The sequence below is a fragment of the Ursus americanus genome, chromosome X, assembly GCF_024610735.1.
Source record: "Ursus americanus isolate L20-20 chromosome X, mUrsAme1.1.p, whole genome shotgun sequence".
Taxonomy (NCBI): domain Eukaryota; kingdom Metazoa; phylum Chordata; class Mammalia; order Carnivora; family Ursidae; genus Ursus; species Ursus americanus.
Genome location: NC_142164.1, coordinates 38,820,028 through 38,841,794, shown reverse-complemented (window position 1 = coordinate 38,841,794; position 21,767 = coordinate 38,820,028). Strand labels below are relative to the sequence as shown.

General features: G+C 43.1%; 1 protein-coding gene across 1 annotated transcript in view; it reads left to right on the top strand.

Annotated features, from left to right (window-relative positions):
- The window catches only part of VSIG1 (V-set and immunoglobulin domain containing 1), a 37,506-nt gene that overhangs the window by 10,206 nt on the left and 5,533 nt on the right, over positions 1 to 21,767 (top strand). The window contains exons 2-4 of the mRNA XM_087859394.1: positions 7,073 to 7,236; positions 16,215 to 16,413; positions 21,273 to 21,428. Of these exons, the coding sequence (XP_087715520.1) occupies positions 7,073 to 7,236; positions 16,215 to 16,413; positions 21,273 to 21,428 (519 nt within the window). The remainder of the gene's footprint in view (positions 1 to 7,072; positions 7,237 to 16,214; positions 16,414 to 21,272; positions 21,429 to 21,767) is intronic.

Below are 21,767 nucleotides of genomic sequence, written 5' to 3'. Positions count from 1 at the left end.
ACTGTGCTTTTTTCTTAGTTAGCTGAGTTAGAGTCTTATCAATTTTACCTATCTTTTCCAATAACCAGTTTTGGTTTCGTTGGTTTTCTGTATTGATTTATTGTTTTCGATTTCATTGATTTCTGCTCTCATTTTTATTATTTATTTTCTTCTGCTTTGGATTTAATTTGTTCTTTTTTCTAGTTTCCTAAAGTGCAAGCTTACATTATTGATTTTATTGATTTTAGTTTTTTAATTTTTAAATTTTTTATTATGTTATGTTAGTCACCATACTGTACTTCATTAATTTTTGATGTAGTGTTCCATGATTCATTGTTTGTGTATAACACCCAGTGCTCCTTGTAATACGTGCCCTCCTTAATATCCATCACTGGGCTAACCCATCCCCCACCCCCCTCCCCTCTGAAACCCTCAGTTTGTTTCCTGGAGTCCAGAAGGAAGGGAAAAATGAAGGGGGGGGGAATCAGAGGGGGAGACGAAGCATGATTGATTTTAGATCTTTCTTGATTTCTAATATATGCATTCAATGATGCAAATTTCCCTCTAGGTGCTGCTTTTGTTGCATACCACAAATTTTTGTAAGTTGTGTTTTCATTTCCATTAGTTAAAAATATTTTAAAATTTTTCTTGAGATTACTTTAACTCATGTTCTTTAAAAGTGTGGTGTTTAATCTCCATGTATTCTTTTTGTTAATTTATTTTTACTTTAATTCCATTGTGGTCTGGGAGCAGACCTTGTGTGATTTCTCTTCTTTTAAATGTGTTAAGATTTGTTTTAAGGCCCATAATGTGGTCTATCTTGGTGAGTATTCATAGTGTTTTCTTTAAAGATTTATTTATTTATTTGAGAGGTGGGAGGAAGGGCAGAGGGAGAGAGAGAGAGACAGAATCTTTAAGCAGATCCCATGCTGTGCAAGGAAGCTGACACGGGGCTTGATCTCACCACCCTGAGATCATGACCTGAGACAAAACCAAGAATCAGTTGCTTAATTGACTGCACCACCCAGGCGTCCCCATAATGTTTTTTTTAAAAATATTTTATTTATTTATTTGAGAGAGAGTGAGAGCACAAGTGAACATGAGCAAGGGGAGAGGCAGAAGGAGAAGGAGAAGCAGGCTCCATGCTGAGCATGGAGCCCAATGTGGGACTCGATTCCAGGACCCTGGGATCCTGACCTGAAAAGGCAGACACCTAACTGACTGAGCCTCCCAGGTACCCCCTCCATAATGTTTTAAAATATATCTCTTTGTATAAAACATTCCACCCAACCATAGCAGAATGCACTTGTTTCCCGAAGCACCCGCAGAATATTTACCAAGATAGCGCAGAATATTTACCAAGATAGAGTATATGCATGGCCATAAAAAAAAACCTTCACGAATGTGAAAGAATTAAAATCATGCAGAGTCTGTTCTCTGAGCACAATGGAATCAAACTAGAAATCAAGAACAGAAAGAGAACAAGAAAGTCTCTGAACACTTGGGAATTATACAACACACTTCTAAATAATCTATGGACCAAAATGGAAATCTCAAAGGAAATTTAAGGAATATACATAGAGCTGAATTGAAATGAAAAATAACATATGGAAATATGTAACATGCAACTAAAGCAGTGCTGAGAGAGAAAATTATAGCACTAAAAGCTTCCATATGAAATTAAGAAAAGTGTCAAGTCAATAATTGAAGTTTCTACATCAAGGAACTGGAAGAAGAATAAAATAAACCCAAAGCAAAGAGAAAAAATGAAATAATAAAGAGATGAAATCAATGAAATTGAAATATGAAAATTATTAAATGGAATAAAAATCTTGTTCTTTGAAAAAAGTAGATAAATAATATTGACAAACCTCTAGCAAGACTGGTAAAAATAAAAAGAGATAAGACACAAATAACCAATATAAGAAATGAAATATGGGATATCAGCACAGATCCTGAAATCACTAAAAATATAAGGAAATACTGTGAACAACTTTAAATTCATGTATTTGACAACTTAGAAGAAATGGACCTATTCCCCCAAAACAACAAACTACTAAAACTCACCCAATATAAAATAGATTACCTGAATATTCCAAAACCCTTAAATAAATTGAATTCATAATTTAAAAGGCTACTGAAAAAGAAATATCCAGGCCTACATACTTTCACTGGATAATTCTACCAAACATTTAAAAAATAGTTAACAACAATTTTACACAATATCTTCCAAAACATAGAAGAGGAGGGAACACTTTCAACTCATTTTATGAGACTAGTATTACCCTGTTATTAAAACCAGACAGATAATACAGAAAAAGAAAACTATAGACCAAATTCTTTCATGAACTTAGACTCAAAACCCACAAGAAAATACTAAGAAATTGAATCCTACTATGTTTAAAAAGAATTCTACACCATGACCAAGTGGGATTTATTTCAGGTATATAAGGCTGGCTCAACACTCAAAGTCATTCAGTGTAATCTATCATATCAACTGGCTAAAGAAAAAAAGCAGATGATTATATCAGAAAGAGCATCTGACAAAATCCAATACTTATTCATGATAAACTCTCAGCAAGTTAAGCAATAAAAGGTGTGTCATTTCAAAGAGCTGCTGTCACAAATTGCCAGAAACTGGGTGGCTTAAAACAAGAGAAATTTATTTGCTCACAGTTCTGGAGGCCCAAATTCTGAAGTTAAAGCTTTGGCAATATTGATTCTCTCTAAAATCTCTGAAGGAGGGGCGGTTCCAAAATGGTGGAGGAGCAGGAGACCTAAAGTCCGTCTGGTCCCAGGAATTCAGCTAGAGATCTACCAAACCATTCTAATACCTATGAACACAACTGGAGAATGAAGAAAAGAGTAGCAGAAACTCTAGGAAGAGAAAAGCGACCACTTTCTGCAAGGAGGAGAAAAGATGGTGGAGGAGTAGGAGACCCTTTCTCAGCTGGTCCTCTGAGTCGAGCTGGATAGGTACCAGACCATCCTGAACATCCACAGAATCAGCCTGAGACACAGGAAGATACATGTGGATCTCTACAAATGAACATCTCCAGTGATGAGTATTGAGGTACGATTCCATTTACAGTTGCACCAAAAATTATACGTTATCTCGGAATTAACTTACCAGAGATGTAAAGGATCTATATTCTAGAAACTACAAATCACTCTTGAAAGACATTGAAGAAGACACAAAAAGATGGAAAAATATTCCATGCTCATGGATCAGAAGAATTAATGTAGTTAAAATGTCTATGCTACCCAGAGCAATCTACACTTTCAATGCCATCCCGATCAAAATACCAATGACATTTTTCAAAGAACTGGAACAAACAGCCCTTAAATTTGTGTGGAACCAGAAAAGGCCCCGAATCGCCAAGGAATTGTTGAAAAGGAAAAACAAAGCTGGCATCACGTTGCCGGATTTCAAGCTATACTACAAAGCTGTGATCACAAAGACAGCATGGTACTGGCACAAAAACAGACACGTAGACCAATGGAACAGAATAGAGAACCCAGAAATGGACCCTTGGCTCTTGGGGCAACTAATCTTTGACAAAGCAGGAAAAAACATCCAGTGGAAAATAGACTGTCTCTTCAATAAATGGTGCTGGGAAAATTGGACAGCTATTTGCAAAAGAATGAAACTTGACCACTCTCTCACACCTTACACAAAGATAAACTCCGAATCGATGAAAGACCTCGATGTGAGACAGGAATCCATCAAAATCATAGAGGAGAACATAGGCTGCAACCCCTTTGACATCGGCCACAGCAACTTTTTTCATGACACATCTCCAAAGGCAAGAGAAACAAAAGAAAAAATGAACTTGTGGGACTTCATCAAGATAAAACGCTTCTGCACAGCCAAGGAAACAGTCAAAAAAACTAAGAGGCAGCCCACGGAATGGGAGAATATATTTGCAAATGACACCACAGATAAAGGACTGGTATCCAAGATCTACAAAGAACTTCTCAAACTCAATACATGTGAAACAAATAATCAAATAAAAAAATGGGCAGAATATATGAACAGACACTTTTCCAAGACATACAAATGGCTAACAGACACATGAAAAAATGTTCAAAATCATTAGCCATCAGGATAATTCAAATCAAAACCACATTGAGATACCACCTTTTGCCAGTTAGAATGGCAAAAATTGACAAGGCGAGAAACAACAAACGTTGGAGAGGATGTGGAGAAAGGGGATCCCTCCTACATTGTTGGTGGGAATGCAAGTTGGTACAGCCACTCTGGAAAACAGTGTGGAGGTCCCTTAAAAAGTTAAAAATTGAGAGGCGCCTGGGTGGCACAGCGGTTAAGCGTCTGCCTTCGGCTCAGGGTGTGATCCCGGCGTTATGGGATCGAGCCCTACATCAGGCTCCTCCGCTATGAGCCTGCTTCTTCCTCTCCCACTTCCCCTGCTTGTGTTCCCTCTCTCGCTGGCTGCCTCTATCTCTGTTGAATAAATAAATAAAATCTTTAAAAAAAAAGTTAAAAATTGAGCTACCCTATGATTCAGCAATTGCACTACTCGGTATTTACCCCAAAGATACAGACGTAGTGAAGTGAAGGGCCATATGCACCCCAATGTTCATAGCAGCATTGTCCACAATAGCTAAATTGTGGAAGGAGCCAAGATGCCCTTCAACAGATGACTGAATTAAGAAGCTGTGGTCCATATATACAATGGAATATTACTCAGCCATCAGAAAGAACAATTACACAACATTTGCAGCAACATGGATGGGACTGGAGGAGATTATGCTAAGTGAAATAAGTCAAGCAGAGAAAGACAATTACCATATGGTTTCACTCATTTATGGAACATAAGAAATAGGAAGATTGGTAGGAGAAGGAAGGGAAGAATGAAGGGGGGTAAACAGAAGGGGGAATGAACCATGAGAGACTGTGGACTCTGGGAAACAAACTGAGGGCTTCAGAGGGGAGGGGGTGGGGGATTGGGATAGGCCGGTGATGGGTATTTAGGAGGGCACATATTGCATGGTGCACTGGGGGTTATACACAAATAATGAATCATGGAACATTGCATCAAAAACTGGGGATGTACTGTAAGGTGACTAATATAACAAAATAAAAATTATTAGAAAATAAAAATTAAAATTAAAAACAAAGAAATTAAATAAATAAATAAATAAATAAATAAATAAATAAAATCTCTGAAGGAGAATCTGTGCCATGCTTTCTGCTACTTGGCTTTTAGAAATTCTTGGTGTTCTTTTATGTGTATATACGATGCTCCAATGTTTGATTTTATCTTCATATGGCCTTTCTTTTTGTGTATCTGTGTCAAATTTCCCTCTCCTTTTTCTTATGAGGACAACAATCATGGAATTTAATGCTCACTCTAAATCCAGAATCATCTCATCCCAAGATCCTTAACTTAATTACATTGCAAAGACCTTATTTTCAAATAAGGTCACATTCACAGATACCAGGAATTACATACTTGTATATATTTTCTGGTGGGACATAGTTCAATCCATGACAGAGGAGAATTACCTCAACTTGATAAAAATAACCCACAGCTAACATGTTTTGTATTACGCTATGTACATGTTGTACATGTAAAGTACTGGAAGTTATAGCCATTGCAATAATGTAATAAAAAGAAGTAAAAAGCATATAAATTGGAAAGGAAGAAATAAAACGGTCTCTACCCAAGAAGAGACTGGAATCTAGATTATATAGAGAACTCTCAAAATTCACCGGTTGAAAATTAAATAATCCAGTTAGAAAATGGGCTAAAGATATGAACAGACATTTCACTGAGGAAGATATACAAATGGCAAATTATCACATAAAAAGTTGTTTAGCGTCATTAAATTTCATCAGGAAAGACATTAAAATCACAATGGTTTATTACTACCCACTTATTATAATGGCTAAAGTAGAGAATAGTGACAACACCAGAGACTGGGGAAGATATGGAGAGACTGGACCACTCATATGTTAATGGTGGGAATGTTTATTGGTATAGTCACTCTGGAAAACAACGTGACAGGTTTTCGGTTTGTTTGTTTTCTGTTTTTTGTGTTTTTTTAAGTAGGTCCTATGACCAGTGTGGAGCCCAACATGGGGCTTGAACCCATAACCCTAAGATCAAGACCTGAGATCAAGAGTCGGACACTTAACTGACTGAGCCACCCAGGCACCCCTGTTTTTGTTCTTAATAAAACTAAACATATCACTACCATCTGACCCATCAATTGCACTCTTGGGAATTTATCCCAGTGAAATAGAAATTTATGTTCCCAAAAAACCTGTACATCGGAGTTTTATTCAACAGCCTAAACCTGGAAACAACCCAGATGTTCCTAAATGGGTGAATTGTTAAACAGATTGGGAGAGGAAGAAGCAGGCTCATAGCGGAGGAGCCTGATGTGGGACTCGATCCCATAATGCCGGGATCACGCCCTGAGCCGAAGGCAACTGCTTAACCGCTGTGCCACCCAGGTGCCCCAAATGACAAGAAACTCTTAATGATAGAGAAAAAACTGAGGGTTGCTGAAGGGGAGATGGGTGGGGGAATGGGCTAAATGGGTGATGGGCATTAAGGATGGCACTTGTGGGGACGAGCGCTGGGTGTTATATGTAAGTGATGAATCACTGAATTCTACCCCTGAAACCAATACTACACTATATGTTAACTAACCTGAATTTAAATAAAAACTTGGAAAAAAAACCCCTGGAAGTTCCACATCCAAGAAATCTGTTAGTCCTGGGCAAACTGGATTAGTTGTTCCCCATTATTCATGGACCTTTGGGTCCCTGGACAACATTTTAAGAACTTCTGTTTAAGGCCATCCTTATACAGAAGAATTCCCAGTTTGGTGTTACTACCTCACCATCACATAGGATTTGAGTTTCATCACACTGTAATTTATTAGAAACTCCCTTATGCCCATGTAAATTGCTGGCTCAGCCTTCCTGTACAGTTCATTCTACCTCCTCCTCCTCACCTTGGGTTCCTCAAATAAGATGTCACTGAAAGCGCTTTGTAATGAAAGAGTGTCCTCAGAATGTGAGAGTGTACCATTTTCTTTTTGATGATTATTTTTTCAGGTCAAGTTAGTATGGTGCAGGTGACCATCCCAAACAGTGTTGTGAACGTGACTGTTGGATCTGATGTCACACTTGTCTGCACCTACACCAGCACTGTGGCCTCCCGGGACAAGCTCTCCATCCAGTGGTCATTCTTTCACAAGAAGGACTTACCGCCAGCTTCCGTAAGGACTTTTTTCCCTCAACTATTCCCCTATGGTAGTTATGACATAAACTGTTGGGGTCAGTGTGTGAAGGAGTGACAACAGTGGCAGAACCCCAGGTACAAAGAGTTTGAAGACAGTTGTTTAGGGAAGACCATCATGTATGTGACGTGGCCTTTGTCCTCTCTTCATATTCAGTTATAGCTTGTTATCTCAAATCTGAGTAAGTCAGCATCCAGTGTATCATGTTTTCTAGAGTAGACAGGAATGGTCCTTCTCCTAGGTGAAATGAGCAGGAGTTCTGAAAGGGCTCCCCCTCCCCCCAGATAATCTCTCTATTATTTCCCAAAGATCCCGGTTCAAATACACATCCTACTTGACCTGCTGATCTCTGTTGAATGTAGTATCTGGGATCTGCCCGTCCAGTGAGCTAGCTCATTGGGCCAGACTGAATCCTGATGGAATGTGACTCCCAGAGGGGTGGAGAAGGGCCAAGGTAGTGATAAACCCTGGGTAATCAAGGGCAACAAGAAGCTAGAGGGTAGAGGATAGGGCAAGCAGACTGAGGTTAGGGGTAAGAGGTTGCTAGAAGAGGGTGGGTGAAAGTCAAAGAAGAATGCTTTGCCTGTAAGCTTATCTATTCTCAGGTTTTCTTCATCTGGCCTTAAGGGTAATTCCTTTTAAAATTAGCCCAAGGACTAAAATTGTATACTCAAAAGAGTGTGTGTGTGTGTGTGTGTGTGTGTGTGTGTGTGTGAGAGAGAGAGAGAGAGAGAGAGAGTGAGAGAGGGCGTGCGTGTAAGAGTCTGCATGAGTGTGTGACATGTTTGCCAATACATATCCCTTAAGGGAAAAGGCCTATGGCTTTCAGCAGATTTTCAAAAGGATATATGATCCAAAACAAGGAGTTCAGAGAAGAAACAAATCAGTACGGTTTGGAAGAGTTGGATGTAGTTGAATTGGGGTTTTGATTGGTAGAAAAATGGAGAACGAGTGGAGTGGGCTAGAGGAGGTTGAGGGACAGAGGTAGAGAAGAAGGAGGGTGCTGGCTTGGAGGAGCTATACCTTGGCCAGTGTCGCTTCAGCCACCTCTGGTCCTTTGGAGGTGCTAGATGCTCTCTTTACAGAGGTCCCGAACACTTCTGTAGCAGGGAACACCGTTCAAGAGGTGATTTCGTTAATGCCACCCTCTAGGCAATGTTCAACGTTTTTGCTCAGCACTGGTTATCTCAGACACACGTCTGAATCACTCTGTGCCTCTCTTCAAAACATGGTGGAACGCTAACACTCTTCTATATATCTCATGGAGAGTCAGCTGACATGCTGTATGTGAAAACGCTTGGGAAAAAATCTAAAGACCTGTAAGTTTTCTCCCTTGTAAACACCTTTATCATCTTCAGCAGCAGCAAAAACAGTGATTTTACTGCTTTTTGTCACCCAGATGCCCTGACCCAAGACCCCACATATTGCAATCAACCAAGAAATCATCCCTTTGCAAGTTGCTCTCTTAGATTGTGGATGGCAATAATCACATGAACTTTCTTCCTTTTAAAAATTCAATTTCTTGAATAGTCTTTTCAATGCATTCTTTATCTGTAGGCTTGCGGTCCTTCCCATTTTGCCAGTAGGGGCTGAAATTGGAGAGGCCTTGCCAATATATTTTGAATTATTTTTATGTGTGATACTCAAATCCAGATGTCCTCTACTGCCTGGAAGTGAGGCCAGGCCAATGTGAGTTCAAAAATACAAATTGTTCTTTATGCCTCCTCTGACACTGGAATTTACAAGGCCATCTCTTGGTTGAACCATGTAGTTATGAGCTGGAGATGCAGGGCAGAAGGATCTTGTGACCGGCAATGAGTCTTTTCTAGACCTGGAGAGGCACAGAAGGTGTAGGTGATTGAACAGGGTGCGGCTTGAGCTCAGGACATGTGTTAGAGGCACTTTGGAAAGAAACTTTATTAACAAGTATGTATTTACTGAGTAGCTTATTTACTTGCCATTTGCCTCATTCTTCAAAATGTCAGGTACAGGCAAGGCAAGCAATTTAAGGTATCAAGACTTTTGGGATATCCAAATCAAAGGAGCTCCTCTGCACTGGGCTGCTGATCCAGTGAGAACATACTTCTTGATCTTAAAATATTTTAGATGTTTCTCCAATGCATGAAACCTTTGTTATGCCTGTGCCTTAGTTGCATAGAAGATAGGGTAGGGGAGCGGTCTAGCTCTTGGCTTAGAGACAGTGAAAGCCACCTTCAAAAAGTCAAGCTTTCTCTTCTTTCTCTTTTTCCATCTTGTTTCAGCTTGCTCCAGCAAGGTCCCCATTTCGACCTTCCTTAGGTCTCTACCTCCAGAGAACTGGAGGCTCTCACCTTTTTCCCCATACCCTGCAGGCATGTGCTTCTCTTTGCTTCTCCAGAAGAGTAGTTTTGGAGCACCAGTGGAAACGTCCTGATGGATTTTGTTTCTACTCCTTGCTCTGCTACTTACTTGCTGGCTGGATGACCTTAGACAAGTCAGTTGATCTTTCAGAGGGTCAGTTTTCCCATCTGTGTAATGGGGCTACTTGCCTACCTCCTAAGTTTACTGTGAAGATTAAATGAGATGATGCTTATAAAGCACTGGGAAGCCTTCCACATAGTAGCTATTCAATGACTGTGAGCTATTATTAGTGGTATCATTACTTACCAAATGGTGACTCCGTAAAATCCCTATCCCATCCATACCCCCTGTGTCATGGGTGCGAGGGATCCAGCACAACAAAGACATTTTTATTGCTGAACAGCTGGGACAGAGCTCTTGGGGGGCACCTGGCCCAGGATTAGTTTCCTGCTTCACTGCCTGCCAGGTTCCCGTGGCTGAAGGGAGGGGTCAGCCTTCTCTAACTGCTCATTTCCCTGAACAGAGAGCTCGCTCAACAAAGAAGTTGTAGACATCTTCAGTTGAGATGGTATTTTTCAAAATGGGATTTGGCCTCTATTTCAAATTTGTTTCTTCTTTGAGTACTTCCATGCATTCAGAATTCTGTAGAGTATGTTGTATGCTAATCTAGGGATGGCTGGTGAACATTTTGGGGATGATAAAAAGGGACTGCTGTGCTATTAGACAATTCTCTGATTTATGGGAGTAAGATGTTGCCAGACTGATCACTGAGTGATTTAATTCAACTCCTGGGTTGATGTAGCAGTGTATCATGTAGCATTCAGCTCTCAGACCCACCCATTTCTGCTCAAACACAGCACAGCCCGTGCCTCAATACTGAGGGTATGGAGGAAAAGACAGTCAGTCAGTGTCTAAATATGGCGCATGCAAGAGACGCTCGGGGAAGATGTAGCTGGACCTCTCAGGTAAGAACACCCATTGGTGTACTACTGGACCCCTTCATTGTTTGGAATATCTAGGGCGATGGCACCAGCCTTTAGGAGTGGGATGGGATGGTCCAAGTTTGGTGACCACCCAGATCAGCACAGGCTCCTGGCAAAACTGGGACAGTCTTGAGTTTGCCTTCTCACGCCCATGTTTGGACTTCTTTTCAGCCTTCTCCAAAAGGCTCCAAAAGGCCTGCTTTTGCCACAGGCTTGTATTCTTCTCCTACCCCCGAATCATTGTGTTAAAGGAGCAGTTGACTCCAAGGCATATTGTTTCTCCCTACTCAGGGGAGGATGTTACCGCTTACTGACTATCCCCTCCAAGGGGTTCCTTTGGAGAATGGGGACTGTGGAAGTATCCCCTAAGTCTTCTGACCAGGAAGGCCAGGATATTTATTAGCATGATCCTCCTTTTACAGAAGCCCTCCTCTTGGAAGACAAGGACAGCTTCAGATGATCAGTCCCTTAGTAGGGACTCTCAGCTGAAGACTCTAGGCCCCGGAAGTTTTGGGTGGTTTGGTGCCCCTCTGATCACACCAGTTTTCTCCTCTTCCACCCAGCCAGTAGCCAGTAAAACTAGAGACCTCACCCGCCCATGAATAGAACAAGCATTGATCTCACAGAGAATACTTACTCTTCTAGAACATTCGTAGTGGATGAAACTTGTTGCCATTTTCATCTCCTCAGCATACATTTAATATGGACAACTACCTTCCAGAACCTAGGGTCTTGGTATTCTCTGGCCGTTCAGATTCTCCCCACCTGGCCTGTCCTCTTCAGATACGATTATATCAAATACTTGCTGATTGCGGCAGGGTGGGGGTATACCATCTCCTCCCATACATTTGAAAATGAGGGGGTTGTTGGTGTAATTGTTGTAAATGAGAGTCACTGCTGGCAGTTAGTAGGTGGTGGCTAGAGACGCTAGATGTCTTGCAATATGTAGGGTAAACCCACAGGAGAAAGAACTGTCTGCCCAAAATACCAGTGTCACTTCCATTGAGAAACACTCCAAGCTCTTCCCTTCCCACCACCCCCTCCCATCCAAGTTTATCTATTCTGTATCCCATGGCCTCAGGTGTATAGTCTTGCTAAACCTGATAAATCAATCTAATGCTGAGGTGCTAAGGACTGGTGATGATATTTTATTTTGTTCTCTTCCAAAGAAAATCCTTTAAGCGTAGACTTGTTCCACGCCTTCACCCCAAAGAAGCAGTTCAAATGGTGGGGATCTCAGGCAAATGGCAAACTGGGAAGGGAGTGGTTTGAAGGCAGGGATGTCTTTCTTTTGGTGTTCTTTCCCTTCCGTGTGCAGTCTCAGCCCCTGCCCCCCACTGGAACAGTCCAGAAAAAGTGTGGGCTTGAGACTATTGCCACTCCCCACTCCTCCCCTCCCCCAGCTAGCCCCTTTATGAGTAGTGCAAGAAAGCGAGAAGCTGAAGGGAAAGAATGGGTGCTTTTCTGTGGATTTCCACACCCTCCATATTTCTAAAAGAAACTCACAAAAGCAGTTCTGGAGACTAAATGCGTTTATTAATTCCAACTCAGACTCAAACAGAAAGCAGACTGAATTCTTTCAAGCCTTCTTGTTTATATTCCAGCCTCTGGTTAGAGAACAGTATCACAAAGCTGACGGGGGAAAAAAATCTTTTTGGACAAATCTGGCTCCCAGCTGCATGGCCTCATGTGAATAGGAACTTGGCACCGTAGGAGGGAAAGGCTGTTGCTGCAGCTGGCAAACATCGAAGGCATCAGGTGGCAGGCCCACTCAGCATGGGCAGCATCATGCGTCACGCCAGTGAATAGTAGCAATTGGCAGGAAAGTGTCAGGCCGGAGGGTTGGGATGGAAGGGCCCTAACAGGGAAAGATTACCTAGGAATCATCTTCCCCGCCTATGGCAGGACTAGGAGTGCCTCTTTCATGTATTCGGGGAGAATCAGGAGGTCCGGATGCCAGGTCTCGTTGTAAATTGTGTGACCTTGGACAAATCACTTCCTCTATTGGGGCCTCAGTGTCCTTTTCTGTTATAGAAGAGGATGGATCAGAGGTTGCAAACTGGAGGCCTCTGGGCCCGATTTGAATAGTGGGTTCATGTTGGTTGACCAGCCCAGTATTTTGTTTGTTTGTTTCCACAGTTTGGAAACCTTGTTTGTATTGGCTCTCTGGTTCACCACAGTCTCCACTGTCCTCTGTGATCTTTCCACCATCCACCAGCCCCTCCCAGTTATGTCCCATATTTCTGATATCCATCTGGCTCCCAAAGGGTTGTCAATCTTAGAAACCATGAATGAAGTGATCTCTAAGGTGGTCTTATAATTAATGTGTCATTATGACTCTTACATATCAGCTTCTAACATCACGGAGGAGCAGAAGGGACCTGGGGGTGGGAGGGAGTAGGGCAGCCAGGAGGGCAAGTGGGCAACAAATTAACAAGTACCACTTAAGGGAACACTTGGATGGATTTTTTTTTAAGCAGATTTGCCACCCTGCCTGTCACTCCCCACCCCCCGCCTCGCAAAGGATGTGTGGCCCACCGAACATCCATGGCTTTTCCTGGACCTCATTTGCTTTGATCTCTAAATTGACAATATACTTTCTTTGAAAAAGTACAAGCCCTGCAGGATCATGGGCTAAGTCTTGGCCATTGTTCAGCTTTGATTTTTCAAAGACTTATTCTTTTGTGAAAAATGGCACCACGTTTCAGGACTTCCTGTGTGATTAGATAAGCAGTTTCAGGAAAACATTTCTATTTTTTTTTTTTCTTTATAAGGACAGTGTAACAGCTTGGACTTCCCCTAACAGAAAGTCCCTCCATCTGTGTGTCTGGCCACTGGCTAGCCCTGGGGACTTTCCTTCTCAGGCCAAGGCCTTTCCCTTTTAGGTGTCTAAAGAGATCCCTTCTTAGCTCCGTTCCTATCCCTGACACCCTTTAGTATTATTTGCGAGAGGGCGAGATATATAGGGGGACGGTGCGAGGAGCAAGGGTAAAAGGGTTGGGGCCCTTTTTGGAGGGAAGTTACAAATCCAGAGCCTCGTAACTTATCTGCTCATTTCACCTGGATTCATGACCAAAGGTGAGACTTTTTACAGTGGCTTCTAGGCATGGTCTAGTCCTGGCCTAAAACACACTCTCTTGGCTCCCTGCTCTGGGCAGAAACAAGGTCTTTTCTCCCAGACCTTCTGGCACTTACTGTGGGCCATAAGCAGGACTGATGTATCTCATTGTGATGTCGCCAAGCCTCAGCATAAAACAGGCTGACTTAGCCCCAGTCTTCCTGGGAGCAGGGGAAGCGGCCAGATGTCAACGCTGTAAAAGGGCTTCCTGGATGGCCTGCAGGCTGTGTTCCAGGTAAGAGTCCACAGGACATCGTATTGTTGATTAGCAAGTAAATAAGCCCAATGCTGGCTAGTGAAATGGAAAGCCTGGTAGCTTGGGTGTCAACTCAGATGAAGGTGGTAGAACTCTGATGAGCTGAAACTCCTTCTGGACCCCTTGAATACTTTTAGTTAATGTTAGCTTTCTGGTTTATAAGTCCAACAAGACCCCTTTGGGGCAAACGTTGGTGATTTCAGTAGGTGTGAATGGACAAATTGAATTATATATGGCTCATTGGGGCAGGAAAGAAAGCTAGTTGATGTTAGACAACTGGAGGAGAGAGACAAGTTTTTTTCTCCTTAAATATAGTCTTTGAATTTTCCCTCAGAATCTACCTCTGTGCTTTAGTTTAAAACTATAATAGCTTTTGGGATGCCTGAGTGGCTCAGTTGGTTAAGCGTCTGCCTTTGGCTCAGGTCATGATCCCGGGATCCTGGGATCGAGCCCCACATCAGGATCCTTGCTCAGTGGAGAGCCTGCTACTCCCTCTGCCTGCCTCTCCCCCTGCTTGTGCACTCTCACTCTCTCTCTGACAAATAAAATCTTTTAAAAAAAGTTATATTGGCTTTCTGTTTGAAGGAGAATATATCTGAATTTATCTTGGACCATATCTTTTGGTTTGCTGATTGTCTTTCCTCTCTCATTATCCTATTAAAGTAAAGAGCACTGGACAAGGAATTAGAAGAACCAGGTTCTAGACCTTTCCTCACTGTTAACTTTGTGTGTATGTGATTTTGCTGTTGTTGTTGTTATTGTTTTTTACCTCTCTGGGCTTCAGTTTCCTCTAGAAAGTGAGGAGAGTGAATTAAATGAATAAGGCCCTTTTAGTAGATGCTATGAAAACATTAATTAGTTCCACTGGACTAGGGAGATACGAGTTTATTAAATAATAAACCATCACTCAAGTGACACACATTTATCTGAAACTAACAAAGAGTGTAGGATGTGTGTATGATGAAGAAACCTCAGGGATCACCTAGTCCAGCGATTCCCAAGCTTCAGTCCTTTATGTCTCATCTTTATGATTTTTGTCATAATTGTGCATCACCAGCAGTATTATTTAATGTCATTTTCTATAGTGACTTGGTTTCTTAAAATTTTTTAAAATAACTGCCTTAGTGTCACCCTAACCAATAATATCCATGAAGTCACAGATGCGATATGCAAGGTATGTGTCTTTGAATAAGTTTTCGTTTATGTACCACCTAAAATCAGCTTATGTGCCTATCCCTGGGGAATACATCTCATAATTTGGAGGACAATGCTCTGGCTCCTTGTTCAGATGTGGAAACGAAAGGTTGGAGAGATTAAATCACATTGTTTCTCATCACAATGCAGGTCTCCATGGAGGCATGACCGGAGGCCACCTTCCCTATGTCACAGTCAGAGGCAGAGCTGTGCCTAAAACCCAGGTCATCTGACTCCTAGACAGGCCTCTTTCACCCTCACCATGCTGCTCCCATGGTTGCCATTATGATGTAACTATTCATGATCTTTACTAGCGGCGGGACTAGAACCCAGATCTTCCTCGAGTGTGGTAAATCATAGTAATAATAAATGAAGCCTGTGACTTTGGATGAGTCATTTAATCTTTCTGGATTTGAGGGCCCTTATTTGTCTAAATGAAATGATAATTCCCATTCTGCCTCCTGCCACATGGGGAGGAAGGGGGGAGCTGCCACTGACGAAGTACTTCCTAGGCCACGATGAGGGGATGGGACCAGATGATTTCTCAGGGGCTTCTCCGTTCTGAAATGTTACTCTTCTAATAAACGGGATAAACCTGAGCTCGCTTCTCCGGAGGAGCAGGGGTGTATGAAAGGAGTACGAATATTCTAACTCTTAGGGAAATTAGATAGTCCTGTAGTCTCACTGAGAAAAGTGTAAAAAAAAAAAAAAGGTTATAAAGTGGGGGGAAGAATGATGGTTTCGGCTTTCCCAACAGGCATTTGTGTTTTATACAGTGAGTTTTCTCCAGGTGGGCACCTCAGGTGAGCATCTTGATCTAGCCAGACTCAGCCCTTGAACCCTCTCAGCTCCAGCTGTTTACCATCTGTGAGATCAGCATGCATCCCTGCTCTGACGGCACCACAGAGACCCGCCTTTGCCATGGGATCTGTTCCATGCCGGAGGGGGTGGGTGGGAATATTGCCTCTTGCCAACAAAGGTATCGTCGGATGGAAGGTCCTTCTGGGTAGCTTATCTTAGCCCCGGACACTCTCCAGTTCTCATTTCTGCCATTTTTCTGTCCTAGATTTACTATTCTGAAGGTGGACAAGCTGTAGCCATCGGGCAATTTAAAGATCGAATTGTAGGGTCCAACGATCCAGATAACGCATCTATCACCATTTCGCATATGCAACCAGCAGATAGTGGTGTCTACGTCTGCGATGTTAACAACCCCCCTGACTTTGTTGGAAAAAATCAAGGCATCCTCCAAGTCAATGTGTTAGGTATGGGCAATTTTTTCTGTTTTTTTTTTCTTTTCTCTTCTTGGAACAACTTAGGACCCTCGATGAGCCAAGGCAGTGAATTATGGTGCTAATTAAGTCCCAGGGGGTGAATATCCTCCCTGCTCCTTTTCTTGTTGGGGAAATAGAGACACACCACCAACCCAACCCTTAGAGTAATACTGAGAAATCACTCACAAAACATGTTGAAACAATTGCCAAACCAAAAGTGCTGCCAAACCGACAGACAGCAGAAGATGACCCAAACCTCCTGGGATCTGCGTCTCTGAAGGGAGGAATGAGGACAGATGGGACGATGCACCGTCCCCACTAAATGATCACTAGCAACTCCTTCGGAGGGAACCTCTGATGAGAGCCAGTCCTAGCTGGGGGAGACAATTGTCCATTTATTATCTCTCCTAAGCCAGCTACAATTCCCACCATGAACTCATTCTTTTGAGTAAAGGCAGGAGGGTCGCTTTTAAAAACGTTAGTATTATCTGGAAAAAAGGACCACAGGTTAAGCCGCGGAGGAGAATTTATACACAGATATTCATTACGTGACATTCGGCAAGTCATATCTGCTTTTCAAATGCACTTGGAGTGGTTCATTTATACAGTATTTACTGAGTGCTTCCTATTTGTGCCAGGACCCATGAAGTTTACAATGATGGAGGCATGGTTTCTGCTCTTGGAGAATTCATAGTTTTGGGAGATGTCTAGCACTCCTTCCAATCTCCGAGAGGACAATGGGAGTTTTGCTCCTGTCTGGAGGCCTAGCAAGGTCTTGTCTGCAGGCCTTTGGAAGTACTGAAGAGAGAGAGGAAAGGGCTGTCAACCCTCCCCGATTAATCAGTTGAGCTAAGGGCTCTCCCATTTCTAAGTAACTCCAAACGGAGCTGATCTAGTCATTGTTCCTTTCAAGCTGTGTACATCCATCACAGGAAAGGAGGAACTAGATCAAACCAGGAACCTGATAATTGGGTGGCTTGGAAAAGCAGCAATTGGTAAAAGGTGCACACCTAGGAGAACCGTCCAGAGTTGTCCGAGCTTGCCCCTCAGGTGAGGCCCCAGATGAGGTTTGCCACTGCATCTACCCACCTGGAAAGGAGGGAAAGGTAATCAGGAGCTGAGTTTTAAGAGTGGGGAGCTCGATCTTGCCTTTATTTTGCTGAGCCCAATGCTAGGCATTGGGGTACAGGGGGAAGACAGGAGAATTACACACAAGCCCTTTCCTGGGAGAGTTGATGTTCCAGTTCGGAAGATGAGTCATTTACCTGGGAACTAAACAGTGCAGCACAGACGCTAGGAGTCCGAAGGCTTAGGTTCTAGCCCGTGCTTTGCTACTCAGTGGCCTCAGGCACCTCAGTCCACCTTTTTCTGGCTATTTTGAGATGGAATTGTAAACCCCGTCTTCACGGGTTTGTTATGAGGATCAAACGATAGACGGAGAGTCCACATTCAAAGCACTTGAGGGATTAGTCCTCTCTTGGTTTCCTGCTGCTCCTGGGCTCTGGGTTGTCCTGACCAGAAACAACCTAAATAAGCCAAGCCTCTTTATCTCTGAGCTTCCAAAAAGCTCAGAGATAAAGTTAGACAGGAAGGTTAATATTCTTAAATTTAAAGCTCAGAGAATCCTGTCAACTTCTATAAGAAATTGAAGGTCATTTCCTCTTTGAGTTGCTTTCCCATGAGTCTTTGGGTCACTTGTTCCCACAATGACTGTCACAACTTTTCCTTAAGCATCCAGGATCCAGGCAAGGTAAACGGCAGAAGAGTCTGTAGATTATCTTGTTTGGGAACTCTCACGAATTCTATTTTTATTAATTGGGATAAGAACCAAGACCTTCTACAAATATTTGCTTTCTGGAAATCTTGAGCCTGGTAATTTTCTCTAAAAATCGCAGAGGCTGTTGGCAGTTCTGAAGTTCCATGGCCTATGAGTGCCTATCCTGCTTGTCCTGACTGAGGGGTGGGGCATGGGGGGTGCAGGGGGGTAAGGGAGGCCAACTGTGGGGAGACGTGTTGATATTTCCTTAGCGACCACGCCAGGCATTTACCAGAGACATGCCATGATGCAGTGATGGATGGAGATCCCATGCATTCACTCCTTCATGCATAAATTCATTCAACAAACCCTGACCACACGTGTGGTTCCTGTGCTACGTAACAGAGATGGAAAGATGTAAAAGATAGGGTTTCAGCCCTCCAAAGTTTTGAGAATAGGAGCTGAGGTGGCAGGGCACAATTTAGGTGAAGGAAACAGCAATGAGCAAAGGCTTAGGTGGTTTGGACGACCGTTCATTTGAGAGGCTTCCATTAGGTATGACGGCCTTGGAAAACTGCATCTCTGAAAAATAACCAGGTAGAAGTTTGAATAATTATTTTGTATGCATTTGGAATGAGCATCATATTCCTTCTGTGATTTGGCACCTAAAAAGAAAATGATGAATTTAGAGAAGGCTTGGGGATGCAATGAAGCGTTTTCATTGATTTTCTGAGGTGAGCCTCTCCCTCCCACTCCCATTCTGCCGAAAGCAATAATGCTAAATGGGAGATCAATGGCTTTGCCAGTAAAACATCCAAGTTCCACTGGGGACGTTAGCTGGATGAAATGTCAATTCAATCCTGATTCAGTAGTTCTAGAAAATATATAGGTTTGGGATATGGCTCAAAGTGATACACTAAGTGTTTTGTTAATAAAAAATAAAGGAAGGAAACTGTGTTCAGAAAAAAAATTTAATTTTCTGTTCAAATTCTGTAAAGGCTGTCAAGTCATCATGGTTTGAAATAGACAGTATCTCATGTGATGGTTGCAATGGACTTCTGGTTAAGTAGCCCAGCTTAGGGTAAGCAAATCGAATGAGATGTCCGCACCCGAGAAAATCAATGGTAAGGAAAAGAGAATAAAGAGCTAAAGGGAAAAAATACTTATTTTTAAAAAAGATTTTATTTATTTATGTGTCAGAGAGAGAGAGAGCACAAGCAGGGGGAGTGGGAGCCAGAGGGAGAAGCAGGCCCCCCACTAAGCAGAGAGCCCAATACGGGGCTTGATCTTAGGACCCCGGGATCATGACCTGAGCCAAAGGCAGACACTTAACCGACTAAGCCACCCAAGCATTCCGAAAAATACTTATTTTCATTTAAAGCCACCTGTTTAGAAGACAGGGATGGTGAAGGGTTTCAAAGGGTTACAGCCATCTCTGTCTTCTTGATCCTGTGTACAGCGGGCTAGAATATAAGACTGGAAGATCGACTTCAGTAGAAAACTATAAGATGTGGCAGGAGAAATTAGTCCTGCCCATGGGCAACAGCAATTCCACGTGCAAGGCACTTACAGACATCTAAATTCAATATGTTTGGATTAGTTGGAAGTCAGACGGTCTCTGGTTCACATTTACACACATGGGTCAGCTGAGGGTTGGTGAGGTTAGGTTACTTGCCTAAACACCTCTAGAGGAAAGTTGCAGAGAGGAGTCTACCTGGACCCAGGACTGTGCTCCTGACTGCCGCCTCCAAAGTAAGAGCATTTACGGTACAACTAGCCTAAGCTAGAGGACCTGGGGGTCTTCGGAGGGTTTTATACCTATGTTAAGATAAGCAAGGATGAGTCGGTAAGTACTGAAATTCGGATTATTATCTATATGTAACACACAGCTTAGAAAAAGCTGTGAGCAGTAAGACGAATGAGGAAATTCAGATCCTTGGTTTCCCACAGGACCCATCCACGGAGATGTTTCATGAACAGCTAAGATTCAGTATGTCCCCAGATGACGGTATCATCGCCCCTTTCTCCTCCTCCCTCCATCCCGGAAAATCTGCCCCTCCCTGGTTTATCTCGGGATGGCATGTACCCAGTTCCAATCAGAAACCTGGGAGCCATCCCCGCCTGCGCCCTCTTCCTCATGCCCCCTATTCGTTGGGCCACCAAGTGCCATCGAGTCTATTTCCTTGAGACCTCTGGACTCTGCCTCCTCCTCTCCCTTGCTTCAGGCACCCCCAGCGTGCATGCAAACTGTCTAAAGTAGTAAAAATGACCACCATTCTTCCCCTACTTAAATTCCTTCTGTGGTCCTCCTGCTCTCTGTATCAAATACATGAAATACAAAGCCTTCCAAGCTGTAGCCCCTGCTGCTCTCTGGCCTTATCTGCTGCTACTCCCCTCACCCCACTTCAGATGTTACTTGGGCATTTCCGGTGCCTAGTCCAGTGCCAGGCACACCAGAAGGCACACAAGTCAATGCTTGTGGAGTGAAAGATGAATACAGATTTTGGCTTTGTGTAGCACACCCCCTTCAAAATGGGCTTCCCCAACCGATGAGGAATGCAGGCCAATTCAGACCCTCCAATAATTTTGGTCACCCACCCCCAGAGAAATAAATGTCCAAACGTGACTCCTAAAGGAAAAGAAAAATATAGCATTGATAAAACAAAGATTGTAAAAAGAATAAGTAAGAACTTAATCTCAAAGTATCTAAGGGTTCTATTTTCCTTTAAAACTGGGCTCCAAAAGTATAAACTGTGACTGTAGTCATTTAGTGTTTGCTTACATTTGGCTGTTTTAATAAAGGCATATTTTAAGACACAATGCGGAAATTCATGGTCATGAATCTGGGGAGGGAGGCAGACGGCAGAGATGCTGCTAGAATCCTAATGGCCTGGTGCCTGGCAGATCCTTGAACCTGAAGTGCTCTACTCCCACCTGGCGGTACAATCGGAAAACGGTTACATGAAGTTCTTAAAGCTTTCAAAACTGAGCGCCCAGCAGGGTAGTGCACAAAATGACAGTAGGAAGTGGCCGCAGATTGTGACAGGTTGCAGCTCCCCCTGCAGCATTTTTACTCTGTGTCATTGCCTTACAGTCAAACCTTCTAAGCCCTTTTGCAGCATCCAAGGAGTACCAGAGACTGGCCATCCGATATCACTTTCTTGCCTCTCTGTTCTTGGGACACCTTCCCCTCTGTACTACTGGTATAAGCTCCAAGGTGGAAACATCATCCCAGTGAAAGAAAACTTCAGTAAGTCCAGCCCTCCGCAGCCCCTGGCAAGGCCTGGTGTGTGTGGTTGGCTGACGGCACGCGTGTGGGGCTGGTTGCTCGTCTTTAGAGCTCAGTCTTCTGGGAAGGGTGGGGGGGGCAGATCTCCCAGCAAGAAGACTGTGGTCTGGTCTTTTCCCCGACCTCTGGAAGTCAAGCCCGTTTCTGGGTCACTCAGAGGCGGCGGGTATGGAGGAAAGAGGCATGGTCCCAGGTGGGTTACCTTTGGAAGAGTTCAGAGGGGTCTAGTGGGACGCTGGACAGCTCAAGAAAGGGGGGCCAATGTGAGGGAGTGGGTGGGCACGGAGTGATTGGGCTACA